The following is a 24,616-nucleotide window of genomic DNA, read 5'->3' on the forward strand; positions in this document are numbered from 1 at the left end:
GCACTCCCCATTCACAGAGAAGAGCGTCTCCCATGACCGGAAGTGACTGTAGCCGTGACTCTTGTTCCAGCGCATGATGGGAGATGTAGTCCAGAACGGAATGCTGGTTGATAGAAACGTTATGTGCTGATGGGTGTTATAACCTACATATTCATCGTGTTATCCGGTATTTCCTTAGGTGTGTGTGTAAAATTACCAATTCTGGATCTTAAGGTTGACGGAATTCTTCTGACCAATATAGACAGAGGAAAAACCAATCAGACTGATTATTTTATTTTCAAACCTGCTTTAGAAAAATGAGAGCTAGCAGCTGATTGGTTGCTGTCAGTTACTGCACTTTTGGTCTAGTTTTTGTACATGGCGCAGCTCGGTAAGTCCATGGGGAGATAATGTGCGGTTTGACATTGTGTCCATAGACTAGCATTCGTGCAGACACACGAGTACAATGTCATCTTAGTGAAGCATTGGTGTTGCTAGGTTACAGGCTCAGAATTGTCAGCTCCAAATAATGGTTTTTTTTTGTGGGTTTTTTTTTTTTTTTTTTAATCAGGGACAGTATTAACACCAAATACACTTATTTTAGAAAGGTTAAAAATGGTGCACGCATGACTTTTATTTCTGCCTACTTTATAATATTCTTTAAGGAATTTTGCCGAACTTTCATGGCTGGCATTGCCAGGATCTTAAAGGATCCAAGTCCCAATGCATCCTATGGTGACAAAGTGGGTTGCCCCTCTGCGAGCCCTGATAACTGCAGCAAGACGACGAGGCATGGACTCCACGAGGTGTTGGAAGGGTTCTAGAGGGATATTGATCCGTGCAGCCCACACTTGGTCCTGTGTAGTTGGCGCTGGGTCCATGGAGTGGACACTGGTATCCACAGCATCCCATAAATGCTCTATGGGGTTGAGGTCGGCGAACGGGCAGGCCAATTGAGGGTCGTGAGGTCACTGGTGTATTCATTAAGCCAGTCCCATGCCACCAACGAGTAATGACATGTTGCATTGTCCTGTTGGTACACCGCATCCCCATCACGGAACTCCAACACCAGAAAGGGGTGCAGATGGTCTGCCATAACTTGAACGTATCAATCACCGGTCATTGATTCCTGCACCCGGACAATGGGGCCCAATTGCAACCATGTGAACAAGGCCCAGACCATGACGGAGCCAACTCCTGCCTGGACACGTCCCTGTTGGCATGCAGGATCCATGGCTTTATGGGGCATACACCACACTCTCACACGCTCATCTGCTCTGTACAACTGGAGTCATGATTCATTAGACCATGCCACATGCCACCACTGTTCCATGGTCCAATGACAATGGTCACGGGCCCATGCCAGTCTTCAAGCTCTGTGTTGTGACGTCAGTAAAAGGACATGGGTAGGGCGTCGCCCAAAGCCTATGCGGTGCACTTCTGATTGTACAGTTTTGGTGGAAATGGGGTCCTGGCGTTCCACATTGAAATTGGCAGCGATTTGACCCACAGTAGACCGTCGAGAGCCCCGTACCACTCTGCGGAGGTGACATGATGTCTGTTCATCAAACAATCATGGTCGACCGATACGCAGGTTTACGTGGCTGCCAACGTTGTCTCTGCGATATTGCAGGTCCACCCGAGACACTGTTGACCTCGGAAACCCAAATTCCCAGGTAATCTTCAAAATGCTATGCCCCATGCGTCTGGCATCATCCCACGTTCAAAGTCACTTAACTCGTGATGTGCTGGCATGTTTACGAGACACCTGTCTGCATCAGACTGCTCAGATATCCTGGCGACTCTAGTGCCATAGGCCGCATCGTGTTACACCGTTTGAGCGTCATATCCGACACTGGGACAAAACTTCCCGTGACTTTTGGCCACTCAGTGTATATCTCTCTGGACCAGACATTACCTCTAAGGGGACATTCACACTACGTAACGCCAGCGTGTATCACAGCCGTACACGCCGGCGTTACAGCAGGGCTGCCAAACACTTCCCATTCATTTCTATGGGAGCCGGCATGCGAGCGCTCCCCATAGAAATGAATGGGCTGCTTCTTTCACTGCGAGCAGTCCCATTGAAGTGAATGGGAAGTGCCGGCGTATACGGCAAGCTCTGCTCATGCCGTGCCGTACACGCCGGCACTTCCCATTCACTTCAATGGGACTGCTCGCAATGAAAGAAGCAGCCCATTCATTTCTATGGGGAGCACTCGCATGCCGGCTCCCATAGAAATGAATGGGAAGTGTTCGGCAGCCCTGCTGTAACGCCGGCGTGTACGGCTGTGATACACGCTGGCGTTACGTAGTGTGAATGCCCCCTAAGTTGTCCAGAGTGTTTAGCACCCGTAGCCTCCTTTCTCTCATCCCACTTTCTCAAACTCAACATGTAGAAAACAGAGTTCATCATCTTTTCCCCACCTCGTACAGCCCCTCTATCTGACCCATCTATCAAAGTTAATGGGACCCCACTTACCCCTGTCCTATGGGTCCGTTGCCTTGGGATAACCCTGTACTCTGACCTGTCCTTCTAATTACACATCCAAACCCTCACCACCTCCTACTGCCTCCAACTCAAGAACGTCCATCGAATCCACTCCCTTCTCACCCCTGAAACTTCAAAGATGCTAGTACATGCCCTCATAATTTCCCGCTTAGATTACTATAACACCCGTCTACATGGCCTCCAGGCAAATATTCTCGCCCCCTCCAGTCTACCTTAAACTACCCAGTCTACCCGTTCTTCATTGGCCTCACCTATTCAGGAAGGCCTACAACCTCCAATAACTCTACTACATCACCATCTCAACAGCCTCTCCCCTCACCTTCTGTCTCTATCTCTCTTCCCTCATAGATTGTAAGCCTTTGCTTAGAGAGATAAGTAACAGTGTTTTTTATGTTCCCTCACCTCTCCTAGCCTTCCTATCATTATACTAGGGGGGGTCTGAGTATAATGATTGTAAGGCTAGGAGACTCAAGTGGAGGCTTCCAGCCTACCCTGTGCCGGGACCATCTGTGCCATTCCGGCGCTGGACACAGAGCAGGCCAGGAGCCTCCGTGCAACACAGCGGAGGTCCCAGCCCATCCTAACAGCTAACTTCTGGAGGGAGGGAGAAGGCACAAGTTGCTACCTTCTGGAGGGTGGGAGAAGGCGCAAGACGCTACCTTCTGGAGGGTGAGAGAAAGCGCAAATCGCTACCTTCTAGTGGTCCATAACTGGTGGGTGAAGGCACGAGACACTACCTTCAAGCGATCCAGGGCTGGAGGGTGAAGGCGCAAGACACTACTTTCTTGCGGTCCATAGCTGGTGGGAAAAGGCACAAGATGCAATCTTCTGAGGGTCCATGGCCATTGGGTGAAGGAGAAAGATGCTAACTTCTGAAAGTCCACTAAGTAAAGGAGCAGTCACTTCCGGCAGTATTTTCCATTATCACCACATTTGTAGCTGGTATGTCCATGTCCATATGGTTACATAGCAAGTATGGTTGAAATAGGTCCTTCATTTCCAACCAAATAACTACTTGCTATGTTGATCCAGAGGAAAGCGAAAAACCCCTGAAATACTAGTTATTGGTTTGTCCTCAGTTTAGGGAAAAAGATTCCTTCCTGACCTCAAATATGGCGATCGGAATAAATCCTTGGATGACTACTGGAATTGACATGGATAATAAGTGGTGGATGTGTGGTGGTTTGTCACGGTTCGGTGTAAAAATTCTGCGATGTCGCCAATAACTCCTGTAAGATAAATAGACGTGATGAACTCTTCCATCCACTTATGGTCTATGGATTTGAGTGATATTCTTTGGGCAGTCTAATGTATACTATTAGCAAATCTCACCCAGCATCTGTTACCTATATTATATCCATAATGTATACTTAAGCGTCTATATGTCTACATTCAGTATCTGATTATTTACTGTTATCCCTTAAAGGGGTGCCATTTCCTTTTGCCGCACCCTATGGATAATTCCATAGCTCCCTTGTATCTCAATACTTGTCTCTATATAAATCTGAAAATCTCTATATAAATATAATGAGGCTTTGCATCCTCTACACATTCCCTATGTCACTGCCACCCCAGGTCCCTCCCCCCACCTGTTTTAAAGGCTCAGCATTCAATCTGTGGTAATCCCTTGGCGGAGGGAGGGAAGAGGGAGAAGGCTCTGGGAACCCAGCTGGATCTGGGCATTGCTGGGTAGTGAAGAGCAAAAAATGGAGAAGAAACTGCCCCCTTTGTTACCACCAGGTAAGTTCATCAAAGCCTGCTTAGATACACTGTAATGCCTACCTACATGCCTCCAATAAAGCGTATCACACCCTGAGTCTTTCACTTACTACATCTGTCCATCCACTAATCTCTATCTGTCTCCTTCCTCCGCAGCCTGATGAAGAGGACAGCTATACAGTATGCCGGGAGAGCTATAGGATATGGTTCAGGGCTGCTGGCCTATATGTAAGGAGAGGTCACCCAATGCGCCGCTAAGAAACTGATGATTGGCGTCAGGTCCCAGAATCCCCTAATACCTTTCCTGTAAAGAAGATGTCAGAACCTGCGGAAAATGGGACGGGTAAGACAGGCTACCAAAAATTACGTTGTTGGTAAATACTGATTTTTACAGTAGCAGCAGGTAATGACTGTAGATAGGTAGTAAAGTAATCAGTACCCAATGCCAAAAAGTACTTAGCTCAGCAGTAAGTGATTGATAGGCGTGTGTATAGAAAGATTAAGGGATAGAGCGCTGGAATGAGTCCCAACCATTGTAACACTTACATTGAGAGGTATAGGCAGTAGTCAGACTAAATAATACCGCCATCAGCTAAAACACGGAGCTTGTCCCTCTAAGATCTGCAACTTATCCTCTACTGGTGACCCTACAAATTTTCATCCCAGCCTTGTATTAGTTATAGAAAGGTGGGTGACAACCTATATGACAGTGAATTAAACCCTAAGAGAGGTTGTCACTCAGCTTTCTGGAATGGCTCAAGTATGAAGTGAAATCATCTATGTTATCACTGCAGAACTATGTAGATTTACTATGGGCAGGGCTGTGGATACGGTAGACCACCAATTATGATTAGGCACCTATAGACTGACTACTGCTCTGACTCCTTCATATTTGGCTGACAGGTATGGTCAGTCAGAAGCAGTAAAGATCCTCTAATTCTATCAATTCCTATTAATGTAAATATGTAATAAACTATGTATCTCATTAATTAAGGTTAATTATTTATCCGGTATGAAAAATTGCATAATATAGTTACAAATAATTTATCATTTTATTTATAAGGCAGAGTCAGTAACCTTTTACCAATTTCAACTCCAGCCAATATTGCTAGTGACTATGACATTAGGCTGTAAAGCCCCCCGAAACTAATGGCAGCGATATCTCCTGTACCCAGCCAGATGCATACTGGCAAAGCTGACAGTGTGCTGAATTCAGCTTTGCTGGTATGCTTCAGTCAGCTTTCTAGCGGTGTATAATACTGCTGATCTCCGAGGACATGAAAAGTAAGACAGTGATCAAATCGGCTATAACCAAACTAAAGTACAGCCATTAAATTACACGAAAGTCCATAGTCCAAGTTGTCAATTGCTGTCATCATGAATTTCATTTAGGGGGAACCATATTTGTCGGTGATATATTACCAGTTTGTAGTGATGCAGCTGGGCTTTAGGGTCCCAAGACTGACAGCATCAAAACTGTCCATTCTGTCAATCTTGAGAAATGTACTATAAATCTTACTAGAGGTGAGTCCTGGACTCATCGTCTTGGCTTCCGGCACATACGTATTGTGCATCTTCCTGGCTTTGGACAAATGTACATTGTGCAGATAAAGTCAAGAATAGTACATCTCACTTTACTATAAGTGTCCAATGTGCAGTATACATGCAACAATGCAAAGTTTACTGTCTTCAGCTTCATTAGTGAAATGCGCATGTGCCGGGAGCCAAAAAGATGAGTCCTGGACTCACCTCTAATACGTTTTAGAATAGATTTCTCAAGATTGATAAAACAGTCGTTTTTGATATTGCCAAGTTTGAGACCCTAAACCTCAGCTGCATACATATTGGTGGTTTGGTGGAGACAGATTCCTTTTAAGTGGAGATTTGGCTACTACTGGTATGTGTGAATTGTCTTTTATAGAGTATGCTCAATAAGTCAAATGCAAATCTGTAGCAGATTCTATCTGGATTTCACCCTAGGATAAAATCTGCAGAGAAAACTTGTGACTTTTCTGAATATGAATGATCATGTTGTGGTTAAAATAAACCCAAAAAACGAGTTTGCCCTAAGTTACATGCAGAATATTTCTGCTACATGTAGATGGGACTTTGAAGCCACTGTGGATTTTTAGTGCAGAATCTGCAATGTCCTGTTTTTTTAGCATTGGGTCTTTCTGTGATCATCTTATCAATGGGGGACCCTTCAGATAGAAAGGGGTTAAACACTGATTTTAGCTTTGGCTCCTGTTGTATGACCAAAGATCATCGTGTCACCTTGCAAGTCCTTTACTAATGCAAGTGAATAGAGTTGCACCTCTATTCAAAGAGTACTGCGAGTATGAGATTGGAATTGCTAAAAAATTGAACACTGCTCAACTAGAAGCAGCGTTACAACATCCCCCTAGGTCAGTGATGGCAAACCTTTTAGAGACCCAGTGCCCAAACTGCAATCCAAAGCCCACTAAATTATTGCAAAGTGCCAACATGGCAATTTAACCTTAATACTGTGCAGATCCACAATTGTGGACAGTTACAGACCCACAAAATACGGTCGTATAAATGGGGCTTTATAGAGTTTTCAATAATACAAATAATTTTGTACTGAAAGGTAGTAGTTTGCATTTGGCACTTCTGAACAAATAATGTTCACTATTTACATCGCACAGGATCTGTTTCATAGTGAACCTGCAATGTTATTACAGTCGGTACTACTATCACATAGTTGATATAAATAGTGAAGGGACCCCAGACAGTACAATCTGCCCAACAGTGGCCCCCACTTTGCTCCTCAGTGGCCCCTACGCAGTACAATCTGTTTCATAGTGACCCCAAGGCATTATTATATGCTCCACAGTGGCTCCCATGCAGTATTATATGCTCTACAGTGGCCCCCCAAAGAGTATTATATGCTCCGGAGTGGCCCCCCCATGCACTTTTTTTATCTCCACAGTGGCCAACACACACACAGTATTATATGCTCCACAGTGCCCCCCCCACAGTATTATATACTGCACAGTGGCCCCTAAACAGTGCAATGCAGTGCAGTGCAGTGCTTCACAGTGACCCCCAGACAATACAATGTGCTTCAAAGTGGCCCCCAGACAGTATTATATACTCCACAGTAGGCCCCACGCACCGTATTATATACTCCACACAGTAGTATAAGCTACTTACCTTCAGTCCCACGAAAAGCAGGTAAGTAGCATACTTCTTCTTTCTGCAGGCGCTGATGATTTAAGTCATCGCGCCTGTGTCGGGGTACACGCTGGAGTCAGTGTAAGCTGTGGACTCGCGGACCGAACTGACAGTTTTCAGCTGTAGGTGCATTTGCACCTACAGCTGAAAGAAGCACTCGTTCACTAACCGGGAGTCCGGTATAGGATTCCCCATTAGTGAGCAATCACAGTGACAGCGCCCATGCCAACAGAGAGGGCTCTGAGTGCCCTCTCTGGCTCACATGCCATAGATTCACCAACACGACCCTAGGTCGTAATGTAACTCCATTTACTTACTCACATAAGTGAAGGAATTGCAGGGCAACCCAACAATGTTTTGTTGTGTGACAACAGTTGCAGCCAAAGTCGAAGCGTAGCTCTATCCTTAAAGTGATCCTTATCCCCAGAGATTTGTGCATTAAACCTTGTAGGACATATGATATTCTTGGATATGGATGTCAGATTTTTATTAACCTGTTCATTTCCTGCAGGCCCTGCCCCTCCGTACTCCAGCGAGGAGGCGGAGCCCTTTATGGAAACAGCGGAGGCAGTGCTGACATGTTGGCGTTACTCTGTGGACGGAGTGATGATGAATGGCACTGATACACTCAACTCTACAGCCAGCTCTCAGGCCCACAAGAAGCGGCAGCATTACAGCAAGCACAAGAACCAAGGAGGCAGCGGGGTTCACCGTAGTCCACGGGCTCTCTTTTGTCTGTACCTCAACAACCCAATCCGTAGGGCCTGCATCAGTATTGTAGAGTGGAAGTATCCTTCTTAAGGTGTTACGGCCATCTTTGTGTCAAATGCAATATTGACAGAGCCTTTCTAGTCACTTTCTGGGGATAGCTGGTGACAGCCATTATGGCCACCATTAAGGCTTCCCAGATTCCAGGATGATACTGAACATGCCTTACACCTATTTGTGTAGTAATACAGGCATCTAATATTGATGGCCTATCCTCAGGATAGGATATCAAAATCTGATCCATGGAAACACTTGGCACTGTGTCCTAACAGCTGTCTTCAGCTTCCGCTGGATACCAAAGCTATACAGTGGACTGAGCTAGAAGTAGTTGACTGTCAGGAACGGATATGATACAGTGTATAGAGTTGTTTGTTTTAGACTCTGTCCACTGCATAGTTTTTGCACATGTTGGCAGCTGAGAACCGTTTCCGGTTGTCAGACCCCCACCAATCATATAGTGGTGACTTATACTAAGTATAAGCCAATATAAAATTCCTGGAAAGCCCCTTTAATTTTGCAATGGTACACACAGAGTCATGTGATAAGATTCTATATCTACTTTAAAATACCATGTTGAAGCAGGAGGTTTAAAGGAACATTCCAGGCCTTTCAGTATACTTGGTTTCATTGTCTCTCATGCTGTTATGAAACTTCCAGCATGACTAACCCTAGAGAACTGTGGGGCACGATTTTACAACAAAATCCAGACATCTGCTGAGCATGTGTTATACAGACCTCCTGGGGGGATCAGCATGTTCAGGGGCCCCGCTGTAATTTAGCACCTAGTCCTTGCTACAACAGAGTAATATTTGGAGTTAAGAGTTGCAGTTCTTTTTGTCAGGTACCTTTGTACTGCTAGCTAGGATTTTTCTTATATACAACACAATAGAAAATAATAGATTCTCCACCATAACTGTATCTCACTTACTCAGAAGCAGCAGTACCATATAGGACTTTATAGAGAAGCAATGAACAGTACTGATGTGAATAAAGCACTTGGGCTAAGATAGAAAACTTACTATTAGCTGCAGCACCATATTACAGTGTGATTTGGCTTCTTTCATCAATCAGCTCCTCCTCCATAGACATCTATGGGCAGCATGTAATGTGATATGTCATTGAATTTACATTGTGTCACCTGTCCAAACAGATTGTATTAGGACTTACTGCAAAGTTTCTTATACTTGCCTCTACTATTGAAATATGCAAGGTTTATTGAAAAGTTAGTGACCATGTAAGCATCAAATACTGTTTTCCTTAAAATAATGAATTAAGACCTTTTGATATCCTCATTCTCATGACCATTTTTGCAAATTGTGTGGCATTAGGTGTCTATATCCCTTTTCCTGAAGATGACTCCAACACCGCAAACCATAACCTGGTAAATACAATTTATCTGGCATAGGTTTATATTGTGTTACTTACTGTACTTGCCCCCCATACTTGGATCCTGAGGGATCGACTGCATTCTGAGGGGAGACCTGGCAGTAACTGTTCATTTTCCCTGCAGCGCCACTGCAGGTAAAATGAAATATTACACAGTGCCCATTCAAATCAATGGACTCCAGGATCGGTTCTACAAAGAGAGAAATGCTCTATGTATTCACTGTCCTCTGTAGGCAAGAGGTGAAGATTCTGAACAGGGCCCCCATTTATAAAACAGGCTTTCAGACATTTATAGTATTTCCTTTGGATATATCATGTCTTATAGGTATGTGTTCCATCTCTGGGACCTGCACTTTCGGGAGTTTCAGAGATGCTAACTTGGCTGTTTTCAGAATTCCTATAGGCCATGCATGTGTGGCCACCTCTTCATCCACAGTGGCCGTGGTCCCAGGCCTTGATTTTTGTGGTAGATGCAGGTCCCAGAGCTAAGACCTGCACTAGTAAGGCATTTTCATCATATCCAAAGGGTAGCCCAAAAATGTCTGCGATGGTAATAATTTCCTAATACGGTTCATGACAATGCGTAATCTTTGTGGGTCAACCCTTTAAAGATATTTTCCTACTAGGCCGTATGAATGTTACAGAGGAAGTTTTCCTGAACATCAAGTTATTAGCTGAGAGGTTGATTCATGGATTTATCCATATTGCCAAATTCCTGGAATTGGGAAGATTTTTTTCCCTAATATTGGGAAATTGGCATTTGACCCTTAGTGTACATTCATGCGAAAGAAAAGGAAAATTTAATTCCTCTTCATTTTCCATCATATTAGGCCACGGACTACCCCCAATGAAATGCTAAAGTCAGCAAATTCCTCTGTGTGAATGTACCCTTAGGATATTTTGCCTTCTTCTGGATCAACACTGTAGAATTGTAGGTTAATCTTAATGGATCTTAATAACCATGTAAATATGTAAAGACACAGGTTTTTTCCCTTTGGATGGAAAACATATAGGGTTCTTCATTGCCACACAGAGAAAGTCATAAGTTTCTTATTTGTCCATTAATATACAGTACATAGCTGTTTGAGGACTCGTTTTTCTGCAGGATGAGTTTTTCTTTACAATGGCATAATTTGGGGTTTTTATTAACTTTTTCTGGCATTGTTTTTGTACATTTTGTAACTTTTGCACCATTCACTATACAGTATAAATAAGTTTTTAGATTTATTCCGCAAGTCAGGACAATCATGGCAATACCTGACTTGGAGGATTTTTTGCATTGCCATCTTTTGAGAGACATAACTTTTTTGTTTTTCAATAGAAAGAGCTTATTTTTGTAGAACAAGCTATGCTTTTCATTGGAATCACTTTGATCTATACAGTATATGACTTTTTGATCACATTTTATGTCATCAGCATTTCTGGGATTATTTTTAGCTTTCTTTTTACCTTTGTGTCCAGCATGTGGAATAAATGTGTTTTGTGATATTAGATCTAGATTTATTTTTTTTTGCATAATAATGCATTCTGTTATGGGAAAAATGTGCTTACTGGGAATTTTTATAAACTTTTTCTTAAAAATATATTGATTGTTTTTTTATTTTTTTAGTCCTTTTTATCTAGACTTTTTAATTATAATTTTTTTTTTTTTTTTTTTTTAGTCTTATATTATTTTTTATTTTTGTAGTCTACTAGTAGACTAGACCATGTTCTCTTTTGACCACTGATGTAATGAACTATAATACTATTGTATTGCAGAATGTTATTGATGTCAACATAATGCTGACAAACTTCCTATTAAGCCCTGCTATTGACTGCAGGATCTAAATGGTTATATATTTGGAGTTGTTGTTATCTCCGATACCAGACAGAGTACCTTAGTGTCCGCTACTAAATCAAGTAGTTGTAAGTATTGTATGTCCAATAAGACTCCTTACACCTACTTGGTGCTACTGCTAAGGAGTAACAGCACCAGCCAGATCCCTGTCATTGGCCTCTCACCCATTCAACCAGTACTCTGTGCTCTGCACTGATAGGGGTAAGCACCGCACAACAACTGCCAACAGATGAGTGTCTGGTTTATTTACATCCTAGTTATGTTGCAAGGCCTTTTAATAGGTCGGACATTGAATTATTTGTCAGCAACTTTCCAACATGTGGGGCTATTGGCACAATTGTCTTTTTTTCAGAAAGAGAGCTGTATTAGATATTCAGAATCTGCATCTTTTCACGTATTCAGCCATTATAGCAGAACCTATGGGTGAACCTATGATTTTACAAGGTCGGATATTTAGTGGTGTTACTATGCCACATCTTCATATATTAGACTATATTTCATACAGATTCACTACCTCTCTGTATATTATACAGTCACTTTTATATGTGCCATGGAGAAGTGCCCTCTTCACACCAGCAAACTTCAGAGCACATGGAATTAGGGACTCCAGAGAGGGCATCTGAAGACAGCTGGATTGTCCTCCCTCCCGTCTGATTTACACGTTAAGCTCCAGTGGTTATGGCTAATTTTAGACCGTTCAACCAGTAATGAGTTTTAATCCAGAGCTATGGGCTTTTCCCTGGTGGAGGGGGATCCCCTCCGTATGTAGGAGGGTGTCAGGGCTGAGCCAGGGCTGTACACCATGGCTGAATAGAAAATATACTTATGATACTTTGTAACCTTTACTGTGATCTATAGTTTTATTGCTATTACTGTTGTATTCTATATTAATGCTGGATTCCTACAGTATAGTAGAGTTCTTCAGAAGGAAAGTGCTTGCAAGTCAAAGTCATTTACATGAAACTAAGGAGGACCATTGAGACCTAGGGTACAGTTAGTACCCTATATTGTAGCATCACTATGTTTATTATCTCTGTACTGTGTACATTGTCCCTGTACTGTGATATCACTTTGTGTATTATCCCTGTACTACATACCTCCCAACTTTCAGAGGACAGAAAGAGGGACGAAATGTGCAGTGCACTTCACCCACTTCAAAATTGACTCCAGCCATTCTCATCTATTTGTCTTTGTGCTCCCCTCACAATATAATGCTCCTACAGTCCCCCTAATATTATATACCCCCACATTATAGTGTTCTTCTCAAATTGACCCCATAGTATAAAGTCTCTCTCCTGGTGCACCCACAGTTTAATGTCCCCCTCCAGCTTCCCCAGTTTAAACTGGGGGCAACTAGATAAGGACATTAAACTGTGGCAGTTGGAGAGGGACATCAAACTGTGGGGGTTAGCAGGTGGGAGACATTAAAGAGGACCTTTCATCAGATTGGGCACAGGCAGTTCTACAGTCCTATGAAAAAGTTTGGGCACCCCTATTAATCTTAATCATTTTTAGTTCTAAATATTTTGGTGTTTGCAACAGCCATTTCAGTTTGATATATCTAATAACTGATGGACACAGTAATATTTCAGGATTGAAATGAGGTTTATTGTACTAACAGAAAATGCGCAATATGCATTAAACCAAAATTTGACCGGTGCAAAAATATGGGCACCTCAACAGAAAAGTGACATTAATATTTAGTACATCCTCCTTTTGCAAAGATAACAGCCTCTAGTCGCTTCCTGTAGCTTTTAATCAGTTCCTGGATGAAGGTATTTTGGACCATTTCTTTCTACAAAACAATTCAAGTTCAGTTAAGTTTGATGGTCGCCGAACATGGACAGCCCGCTCTCAAATGATCTGAAAACAAAGATTGTTCAACATAGTTGTTCAGGGGAAGGATACAAAACGTTGTCTCAGAGATTTAACCTGTCAGTTTCCACTGTGAGGAACATAGTAAGGAAATGGAAGAGCACAGGGACAGTTCTTGTTAAGCCCAGAAGTGGCAGGCCAAGAAAAATATCAGAAAGGCAGAGAAGAAGAATGGTGAGAACAGTCAAGGACAATCCACAGACCACCTCCAAAGAGCTGCAGCATCATCTTGCTGCAGATGGTGTCACTGTGCATCGGTCAACTATACAGCGCACTTTGCACAAATAGAAGCTGTATGGGAGAGTGATGAGAAAGAAGCCGTTTCTGCACGTACGCCACAAATAGAGTTGCCTGAGGTATGAAAAAGCACATTTGGACAAGGCAGCTTCATTTTGGAAACAAAAATTGAGTTGTTTGGTTATAAAAAAAGGCGTTATGCATGGCGTCCAAAAAGAAACAGCATTCCAAGAAAAACACATGCTACCCACTGTAAAATTTGGTGGAGGTTCCATCATGCTTTGGGGCTGTGTGGCCAATGCCGGCATCGGGAATCTTGTTAAAGTTGAGGGTCGCATGGATTCCACTCAGTATCAGCAGATTCTTGAGAATAATGTTCAAGAATCAGTGACGAAGTTGAAGTTACGCCGGGGATGGATATTTCAGCAAGACAATGATCCAAAACACCGCTCCAAATCCTCAGGCATTCATGCAGAGGAACAATTACAATGTTCTGGAATGGCCATCCCAGTCCCCAGACCTGAATATCATTGAACATCTGTGGGATGATTTGAAGCGGGCTGTCCATGCTCGGCGACCATCTAACTTAACTGAACTTGAATTGTTTGTCCAAAATACCTTTATCCAGGATCCAGGAACTGATTAAAAGCTACAGGAAGCGACTAGAGGCTGTTATCTTTGCAAAAGGAGGATGTACTAAATATTAATGTCACTTTTCTGTTGAGGTGCCCATACTTTTGCATCGGTCAAATTTTGGTTTAATGCATATTGCGCATTTTCTGTTAGTACAATAAACCTCATTTCAATCCTGAAATATTACTGTGTCCATCAGTTATTAGATATATCAAACTGAAATGGCTGTTGCAAATACCAAAATATTTAGAACTAAAAATGATTAAGATTAATAGGGGTGCCCAAACTTTTTCATAGGACTGTATATACTGCTGGAAAACTGTTGGCTTTCCCGATCTGTACCCCGGGTAAAGCGCTATCGGTCCCGGTACCGTAGCACTTTACAGTCAGAAGGGCGTTTCTGACAGTTAGCCAGGGACGCCCTTCTGCCCAGCAGCGCCTATCGTGCTGTACTGTGGAGCAGGGAGGAACGCCCCCTCCCTCTGCTCACACAGCTCGTCCATAGACGAGTATTATCAGGAGAGGGAGGGGGCGTTCCTCCCCGCTCCACAGTACAGCGCGATAGGCGCTGCTGGGCAGAAGGCGTCCCTTCTGACTGTAATGTGCTACAGTACCGGGACCGATAGCGCTTTACCCGGGGCACAGATCGGGAAAGCCAACAGTGCACTGAATTCAGCGCACTGTTGGCTTTCCAGCAGTATATAGAACTGCCTGTGCCCCAATCAGTGAAAGATCCTTTTTAAACTGGGGGCAGCTGGAGGGGGGGCATTAACTTGTGGGAAACTAGAGGGGGGCAATTATGTCCTCCTCTAGTTGCCCTCAGATTAATGTCCCCTTCTAGTTGCCCCTATTTTAATCTGGTCCTCCTCCAGTTATCTCCATTTTACTGTCCTCCTCCAGCAACCCCCTTCATATTAATGTCGGCTTTCATGTGCCACTACCTTAATGTCCCCCTTCATCTGCCACCATCTTAATGTCCTCCTTCATCTGTCACAGGCTTTATGCCCCCCTACATCTGCCCCCAGTTTAATGCCCCTCCATTTGCCCCCATTTTAATGTCCTTCTTCATCTGCCCCCACAGTTTAATGCCCCCTCTATCTGTCCCCAAAGTTTAATGTTCCTCTTCATATTTCCCCCAGTTTAATGTCCCCCCTCATATGCCCCTCAGCTTATTGCCCCTGTTCCTTCTGCCCCCACAGTTTAATGTCCCTCTTCATATGCCCCCTCAGTTTAATGCCCCACCTCTGCATTAAGGTATCAGAACTGAACCATGGAGGAACAGAAGGTGGCCTGAATTCTGTTCTCTTTTACATAATTTATGGCTTGGTGTCTATGCATCCTATAGGGATAACCTGCTGATATTGTGGTACCATAGAGGACATCTTCATATTTACCTTTAGTAAGGTCCACTACTTCTGCATTATATTCTGATAAGATGACCATTGTAGGTATTCAGTGTCTACTCTGCATAGAAGATAGAGCACCTATAGATGTGTACATGCCTCTATCCAATGTAATGACAATATTCATTCATCCCAGGAACAAGTGGAGTATATTTTCCTCATCATCTTCACTGTGGAAAGCTTCCTGAAGATCATTGCCTATGGACTAGTTCTGCACCCCAGTGCCTATATCAGAAATGGATGGAATCTTTTAGATTTTGTCATTGTAGTTATTGGGTAAGTAAATATGGTCATGGGTAGCTTCAATATTGCTCGGGTTCTTGACTTCTGCCAGAAGTTTCAGGGTACGTGGACATATATATACTTCATATTTACCCTCTCTAAAAATCCACAGTTTATCCGCCCAAAATCTGAAACGGCTAAAAATGCACCAAATTGTGAGTTTTTGTTGCCGATTTCATGTATAGTTGCTGGGAATTCTGTAGATGTTACCATATACATTGCAAGGGTGCAAAATCTGCAGCATAAATTAACATGTTGCAGTTTTAGGCTGAGGCCCCACATTAGACCCCCACTGATCAACTGCTGCTCATGGCCTGCTTCAATTGAATGGGGTTGAGCTGCAATACCAAGGACAGCCCCTATGCAGTATACAGCGCTATTCTTGGTATTCGGTACAGAGGTTGCAGCACTCACCTGAATACTGCAATCTCTGTAATATCTGATCTCCAGAGGTTTCCGGGTGTCAAACCCCCACCAATTAGATATTAATGACCTGTGCTAAGGGGGAATTATTTTCCAACCAAACTTACTTGGTGGAAATTTGCAGTGTGTAGGTCCCATGTGAACATAATCTAAGTCAGACAGCAGAAGACACAGTAAGTTGATCATGTGTTGTTGTTGCTGAGGGACATGCACAAAATCTGAAGTTTCCCCTACATAGCACCTATCCTGGAGAGTCTTCAGCCACCTTACCACAGCCTTGCCTGATGTGAACTGCACCTCCTCATGGCTGTCTCTTGTGGCAGGAGATAAGGTCATTGCAATGTCCTGTATAGCTAATTTTTTTTTTTTTTTACATTCACTCCCTATAATAACTTTCATTTCCAGGCTTTTCAGTGTCATTTTGGAACAATTTTCACACAAGCAAGGAGATGCCCATCACATGAGTGGAAAGCCAGGAGGTTTCGATGTGAAAGCCCTGAGAGCGTTTCGTGTACTGAGGCCTCTGCGACTTGTATCCGGTGTCCCAAGTAAGCATTAGATTATCGAGAAGAGATGAGGCTTCTTCTATAAGGTTTCTGAATAAGTTTTAAAAGGAGTCTGTCACCACAACCCAGCATATTAACCCAGCCCGCAGATTGATGAGTAGGGAGCAGGGGGAGGGGGGGGGGGCAGGGGGATTGGGTGCATTATTGGTGCACTCTTTTTTTTTTTTTTTTTTACCAAACAGACCAAACACTAGAATCAGCAATATGGCTGCTTACCTATGTCATTGGGACTGAAAGATGGGGCAGAACTTCATAGAGGGGTGGAACTTAAAGGGCTTGTCCGAGCTGTCCCTGATATTAATGACCTATTCTGCCACCTGAGACTCTCACCGATCATTTATTCTTACCAGTCACTTTACAGAGGACACAGCTAGAAGCAATGGTTCTGTTCTTGGGGTAGAGGCTGTGGAATTACTGCAGCTCAGCTCCTGTTTACCTGCATAGGAGAACCCGGGACCCTCAACAATCACATATGGATAACCTATCCATCAATATAGTTTTCCTGGAAAACCCCTTTAATGATCTTTTTTGTACTGCAGACAGGACACAGCAGGGAGGCTCCTAATCCAGCCAGCTATAGGACAATGAGAAAGAGCAGCGGGGACATGGTGGAGCTCCTGGTACACAAAGAGAATACTTCTTTACATATTTCTCAGTTTTTATATGAGACTAAATAGGTTCAAGGGAAAGTAGAAGACGGTACTGGGATGTTTTTGTGTATTTTATGCCTTTGGTGTTCCTTTAAACAGTCTATTCATTGGTTTCTTCAAGCTCACTTTACTAAGACGAATGGTTGTAATTACAGGACAGGGTTGGCCATATGGCGCCCTAGCGGTGTATGCCAGTGATGAATGTGCACATCTCTGTGGATTTGTTTATAACTAGATTTAGGGCGTCCGGTATTCATCTTGGAGCCCAAATTATAAAGATTACTTCCTCTTTACTGTTTGTACTCCATGTGACCATCAATATGCTGAATGCAAACACAGCGGGCTTTACCAGTGACTCCCAACATCTGCCGATAGATGCTGGATGATGAGATCAGGTCGCGATTGCTAATGGTTGGCGTTCTCATGCAGCTTTTCATGATCATTGCCCATTGTAGTGTGAATTACAGTCTAATTCACTGTGCAGACTCCTTTAGTATTTCATATACCCATGAAATCTTCCATTATCTTGCCACCTCTAGGCTGTATTGCTGTAATGCTTTATGTTGAGTTGTATATAATGTTGCGATGTTAGAGTACAGGGATCAATCACTACAACTCTCAGCATTCTCCTTTAACTGCTATGGAAGCTTCAGGAGGAGCAGATGAAGCATGCATGCTGGTAGTTGTGGTCCCACAATAGTTGGAATGCTGACCGCTGTTCTAGTAACTTACTGTAAGTTTATTGTATTCACAGTTTTTATATTTCTTGCAGGTTTGCACATTGTATTAAACTCCATCATGAAAGCCATGGTGCCCCTGCTCCACATCGCTTTACTGGTATTATTTGTCATTATCATTTATGCCATCATTGGGCTGGAACTTTTTATTGGACGAATGCACAAGACCTGCTTCTACATTGCCTCAGGTATTTCTGTAAACAAATGGATTGTAATAGGGATGGCCTATCCTTAGGAAAGGTCATCAGTATCGGGTCGGTGGAGGTCTGACACCTGGGACCCCCATGACTAGCTGTTGGATGAGACTGCAGCATTCACGTGAGTGCTGCGTCCTCTTCACTGAATACCAAGCACAATGCCGTATATTGTATAGTGGCCGTGCTTGGTATTGTAGCTAAGACCCATTTACTTGAGTGGGACTGAATTGCAAACAGACCACATGACAAATGAACACTGACTTATGTTCAGAAGCAGAAGTAACACTTAGTATAAACTAAACACAAAGTACCGTAAGCCATCTCATTCTGACTCCGCCAAACCCAAGTGCCCTGGCCCCCTGCCCCTCGGCCCATCTGTAACAACCCCTACTCATCCTCCCTGTCCCCAGCCCATTCTCAAATACTGTTTCTGCACATTGCCTCTGAATTCCATTGCATGCGCTGCACAGTCGCCTGGAATAAAGGTCTGTACTGCGCATGTGCAAGAAGTTTACATGTGTGGTATTTCAGCATTAAAGGAGCGGAGATGGAGCTTGGTTTTGAAGGAGTATCCCAAGTAGTACTTGGAGTCAGTGGCGTAACTAGGAATGGCGGGGCCCTGTGGTGAACTTTTGATATGGTCCCTTCCCCCTTCAGACCAAGTAGTAATTGTAGGGCGACGCCTAAACTTTCCAAATATGCCTTTCTTATGCACTATTGCAGCTCCATTTTCATTACAATTTAAAAAAGTGGAATTTTTTTACACAAAAAGTCTCACTCACCCTAAAAATTTGCAAATGTTTTCATGGTTTTCTGGCAGCCAAACCATGATAGATTTGCTCCATTAGTCTATGATCTTGCTGACAGTCTCCCTGTAAATCTTATCACTGACGTTTGTCCCGCTATATCTATCATACAAACAGCAAAGGTATACAAGAGAGATCTATCTGGAAGGACGGTCGACTTCTTCTCCTCCTGGTGCATCCATGTAATTAACCATCGCAGGACTGATCTAGGAACTCATTTCAGGCCAGCAGCTCGGTGAAGATTACAGTATCTGAGTTCATAGAAAACCCAAGGAATGTTTTCATTCTTCTTAAGCTGTGGAACTGCCTATGATCACCATATGTTTCTCTCCACGGCAGGCGCTCCGGGCCAAGACCAGCTAGAGATCTCATTAAACTAAAGACTCTGTGCTATTGGCCCTGGTAGGATATTTGAGTCCTCTGTGCTGCGGCGTACACAATGAAATATACTGTAATCAATATATATAATAGAAATCAGTATTTGCAGCAGTGCTGTAAGGCAGGTTTTGACTTTACAGCTGCTATGAAAAAACCTGTACTAGGGCCGATGATGTGGATCACTGATTTGCTCTTTGCTGTGTAACATTTGGCAATACAAAGGATACATTTATGTGACAAGGTTTTTTTTTTGTTCGCTTTTTTTTGCTACAATTTTTAGAATCACAGGTCACATTTTTGCTGCAATTTACACCACAATTTTAATGGGTCTTCTTTTTAAAGAGCTTGTCCAATGAGTCGTCTTTTACATTACTTCCTCTGGGGGTTTTAGATGCAGTACTTAAATTATTGAAATTTTTACAAAAGTTGCAAAAAAAACCAAACAAACAGCAAAACCTTCACATGTGAATACAATCTAAAGGAGAATTTCATATTAAGGCACATTGCTGAAACGCAGCTTTTCTTGTTGCAGATTTCTCTGCAGTTTTTGAGCCAAAGTCAGGAATAGATTGGGCAGAAGTCAGACCTATAAGTCCTTTTGTTTATAGCCAGTCTTGGCTTTGGCTCAAAAAAACTGCAACAAAATCTGCAACAAAAAAAGTTGCGCTTCCGCAACGTTGGGTCCTAGCCTAAAAGGGTTTTATGAGTCTCCTTAGGATAGATTATCAATATCAGATCAGTGGGGGTTCATCACCTGACGCCCCCACTGATCAGTTGTTTGAGGAGAACACAACATTTGGACGAGCACTGCAGCCTCTTCACTACTTATCAAACACAGCGCCATATATTGTATAGTGGCTGTGCCAGGTATTGCAGTTCAGCCCCATTCACTGAAATGAAACTGAGCTGCAAATAAGTCATGCAACGAATGAATATGGCGTTGCACGGCCCTTGAAGAGGACGCCATGCTCACTGGAGCAGCACTGCTATTTCAATAAGTTTATCTGGGTGTCAGACCCCATTGATCTAATATTGATCCCAAGGATTGGTTACCAAAATGTAAGTCCTACAAAATCCCTTTAAAGAGATAAGGCTGGGGCTCCAGTACATTATGATATCATTATTACACTCTGCAGTCACAGGTTTCAGTGCTGACAATATCCTTAGGAGGGACACCGCATTAAAGGGAGCCTGTCAGCAGGAAAATAAGTATCTAGTAATTGTAGGGCGATGTCTACACTTTCAAAATATGCATTTCTTATTCTCTGTTGCAGCTCCATTTTCAGGAAAATCAGCATTTCATTTGCATGCAAATGAGCTGAAAGGGCTTTACGGATGTGTCCTCTGCTGTCCGGGCTTCACTCTCCACTCTAGATAATCCATCCCCCATTGCTTGAATGATATCTTCGAGTTTGCCAGATTTTGTCTGTAGTTAGGAGCCGTTATCTAGAGCAGAAAGTGAGGCCCTGGCAGGAAAGGACACATCTCTAAAACCCTTTTCAGCTAATTTGCAAAAGTAAAATGCTAATTTTCATGAGAATGGAGCTGCAACGCAGAACAAGAAAGGCATATTTGGAAAGAGTAGAAGCCACTCCACAAGGTAATGTCTTAAGTTTGATACCGATTTTCCTGCTGACAGACTCCCTTTAAGTTACATGTCTATATATTCTTCCAGAAATATCATATTTTCTGCTTTTAACAGTTGTGAGAACATGAAACATAGAAAAAAATGCAAATTACAAGTTAATAGACAGATCCCCTGACAATGATCACAAAGTGTCCACCTTTTGAGAACCCAAGATATTTGCTGTAACCCGTGGGGAACCCAGCAAAAGGTGTTCCATTTCCTTGCAGCTCCACCAGTCATTAATATATGATTGGTTGGGACCCCCACTGATCAGCTGTTTTAAGGGTTATAGTTGCAATACCAAGGACAAACCCATATGATATGTAAATCACTGTGTTTGGTATACAGTGATGAGGCCGCAGCACTCGCCTGCACGCTACAGCTGATCTGTGATAGCCCAGGTGTCAAAACCCCACTGATCAGATATTTCTGATCTATCCCAAGGACAAGTCATCAATATATAGGCCCTGAAAAAAAACCTTTAAACCTTGGAGATTCTGGACTAAGCAATGAGCATCTCTAGCACCAGTATAATATTTTGTCCCAATATGTCCTAGATGTCTTGGTTGTGTCAGGGTCTGGGGTTGCTAGGTGGGGTGGTATAGACACACAAGTCCAGTTTCTTTAGTCCAAAACAAAGGTAGAGTTTATTTTCACTCAAAAATATAGTGCAGCAATAAAAGGAAACAATAAAAAAATAGATCCCTGCCCGGCTAGGCTCTAACTGAACATAGAATAGGTTACCTCACCTAGAATAACAGAAATCCAAAAGCCAGTTGAGTCATTCAGGACACAGCTCCAAAAATATGACCTCTCTCTTTGGCTCTCCAGCCAAGCTCTGCCAAAGTGTTGCTGCTGGAGCTAGCTTCTTAAGCCTCCTTGACAAGGAGACTCTCAACAGCTAAGTCGCTGCCGGAACATCCCCAACGTGTGGACTGGAGGGGGGTGGAATGACAGGTCCCACTACCAATCCTACCTGTCATTCCTAAAAATCCAGCCCAGTACTGAGCATTTACCAAAATTCTCAGCAGACGAAAGTTGTCTGCTGAGAACAAACATTCCTGGAGTTTTCTCATCTCACCCACCTGAGTAGTCTGAGTGAGATGTACACCCCCCCCCCCCCTTTACCTGACCAGCCATCGGCTTACAGTTGGTTTCCATTTCCAGGCTCTGTCTTCTTAGGTCATCTTAAACATGTTCTACTATGATACAATAGCGCCATCTGGAGGTGACAGCATCCGCAGTCCTGGACTATACTCTTGATTGATTCCTGAATGATCCGAGTCATTTTCTTTTCATATGTTTCAGACATTGTCGCAGAGGAAGAACCCGCCCCTTGCGCCTTTTCTGGTCATGGGAGAGAATGTCACATGAACAACACAGAGTGTCGGGGGAAGTGGGAAGGACCCAATGGGGGAATCACAAACTTTGATAATTTCTTTTTTGCTATGCTGACTGTATTCCAGTGCATCACTATGGAAGGCTGGACAGATGTTCTGTACTGGGTGAGTAAGGTGACGTGCCATATTTAGCATACCAAATTTCATTTAGGGCATCTTAGTGTTACTGCCATCTCTCCCCCTTTACAGCCTCCAGTGACCCCCACCCCTTACTAATCAGGGATAATATGTGCCCCCTTTTCCCATATTTAGCAGTGCTCACTTTTTACTACTTCTAAGTAAAAGCCATTGCACAGTTATTTATCTCTGAGCTGAGTTAGGACATGAGATGACAGACGTTGAGATCTTGGCGTTTTATGGTCTCTCTTGTTCGGATGAGTTTTGCTATGTACGCATAGATAATAGCCATAAAGTGTCAGATTGGCACACAAGAGCACCGGAGGATACTCCAGTGGGCCCAAACCCTAACACAATAATGGTCCTACAGATAAAATTGTAGCTGTGTGCATGAGGCCTAAATGTTCATACTGGGAAAATCCCTTTAAGGGTGAGTTCACACGGAGTAAAGTGCCGCGTGATGTGGCACGTAGACGCCGCGTGAGCTTTTGCGGGCCGTATACGCTCCCATTGATTTCAATGGGAGCCGGGATCGTATACGCGGTGCTATTTTGCGGCCGTGATTTTGCGGCCGCAAAATAGCGCCGCGTATATGATCCTGGCTCCCATTGAAATGCGTATACGGCCCGCAAAAGCTTACGCGGCGTCTACGTGCCACATCACGCGACACTTTACTCCGTGTGAACTCACCCTAAGGCCAAAGGCACATACATGCTGTGGGATAAAAGGCAGCGGCAACGCATCACGGTTCTTCCTGCAGCGATTCTCACAGAAAGTCCACAGAGGTTTCCTCTGCGGACTTTCTGCTTCCATTATACCTATAGAGAAACCACTTCTGCAATTGACATTCTGCGATTTCCAAAACCACAGCGTGTCCGCAGCACATATTTTCCTGCACTGTTGGGATGGGATTTAAGAGAATCCCATCCACTACACAGTAACTGTAATATGCTGCATTTTTTCTGTGCCAATTATGCCACATGGGGCTCCACAAGGGGGTTTTCTGGATTAAAAATATTGATGACCTTTCTCCTTGTTGGTGAACCTATGGCACGCATGCCAGAGGTGGCACTCAGAGCCCTCTCTGTGGGCACCCAGATTATACTGTGTGTGGGCCACTGTGGAGCAAATTGTACTGTGTGGGGATCACGGTGGAGCAAATTGTAATTTGCGGGGATTGTTTTGGAGCAGATTGTACTGTGTGGGGGCTCCTCATTATTTATATCGAACAATATCTGTTTTATAGGAGACATGTGCTATTAGTACAGGCTGTAATAACATTGCACGGTCACTATAATACAGATCCTGTGCGATGTAAATAGTGATCATTACTTGTTCAAAAGTAGCAAATGCAAACTACTACCTTTCAGTATAAAGTTGTTTGTATCATTGAAAGCTCAGTAAAGCCCCATTCACACGACTGTATTTTGTGAGTCCGTAATTGTTGATCCACACAGTATTAAAGTTAAATTGTTGTGTTGGCACTTTGCGATAATTTAGTGGGTTTTGGGTTACAGTTTGGCACTCGGTCTCTAAAAGTTTTGCCATCACTGATCTATGCTAATTCAATGATATTTCATTGTTGCATTTGTAATAGAATTTCTTAAATTCTTTTTTTGTTCCATTTTTTTAAATGATCGCTCCCATCACATACTGTATCTTGCATTATGATGTAATGACTTCAACCATCTCATTTTATCCATCCTTTATCTATGTCTACAGATGCAGGACGCCATGGGCCATGAGCTTCCTTGGGTATACTTTGTCAGTCTGGTCATTTTTGGATCATTCTTCGTTCTAAACCTTGTTTTGGGTGTGTTGAGTGGGTAAGTGTGCTCTATGGATGGGATCATGTAAAGGCTTCTAGAATTGTCCTTTTTTATGAAAAA

At 43.2% G+C, this 24,616-nt stretch overlaps 1 protein-coding gene across 4 annotated transcripts in view; it reads left to right on the forward strand.

Annotated features, from left to right (window-relative positions):
- Positions 1 to 4,124: 4,124 nt before the first annotated feature.
- Positions 4,125 to 24,616, forward strand: part of CACNA1F (calcium voltage-gated channel subunit alpha1 F) — a 72,757-nt gene continuing 52,265 nt past the window's right edge. For all 4 annotated transcript variants that reach the window (XM_075259661.1, XM_075259660.1, XM_075259664.1 and 1 more), the window contains exons 1-9: positions 4,125 to 4,231; positions 4,367 to 4,553; positions 7,917 to 8,193; positions 9,449 to 9,554; positions 15,681 to 15,820; positions 16,655 to 16,797; positions 18,238 to 18,390; positions 22,519 to 22,715; positions 24,450 to 24,553. In XM_075259661.1, coding sequence (XP_075115762.1) covers positions 4,526 to 4,553; positions 7,917 to 8,193; positions 9,449 to 9,554; positions 15,681 to 15,820; positions 16,655 to 16,797; positions 18,238 to 18,390; positions 22,519 to 22,715; positions 24,450 to 24,553 — 1,148 coding nt within the window. In that variant the 5' untranslated portion in view covers positions 4,125 to 4,231; positions 4,367 to 4,525. The remainder of the gene's footprint in view (positions 4,232 to 4,366; positions 4,554 to 7,916; positions 8,194 to 9,448; positions 9,555 to 15,680; positions 15,821 to 16,654; positions 16,798 to 18,237; positions 18,391 to 22,518; positions 22,716 to 24,449; positions 24,554 to 24,616) is intronic.

Source organism: Leptodactylus fuscus, chromosome 11 (genome assembly GCF_031893055.1).
Source record: "Leptodactylus fuscus isolate aLepFus1 chromosome 11, aLepFus1.hap2, whole genome shotgun sequence".
Taxonomy (NCBI): domain Eukaryota; kingdom Metazoa; phylum Chordata; class Amphibia; order Anura; family Leptodactylidae; genus Leptodactylus; species Leptodactylus fuscus.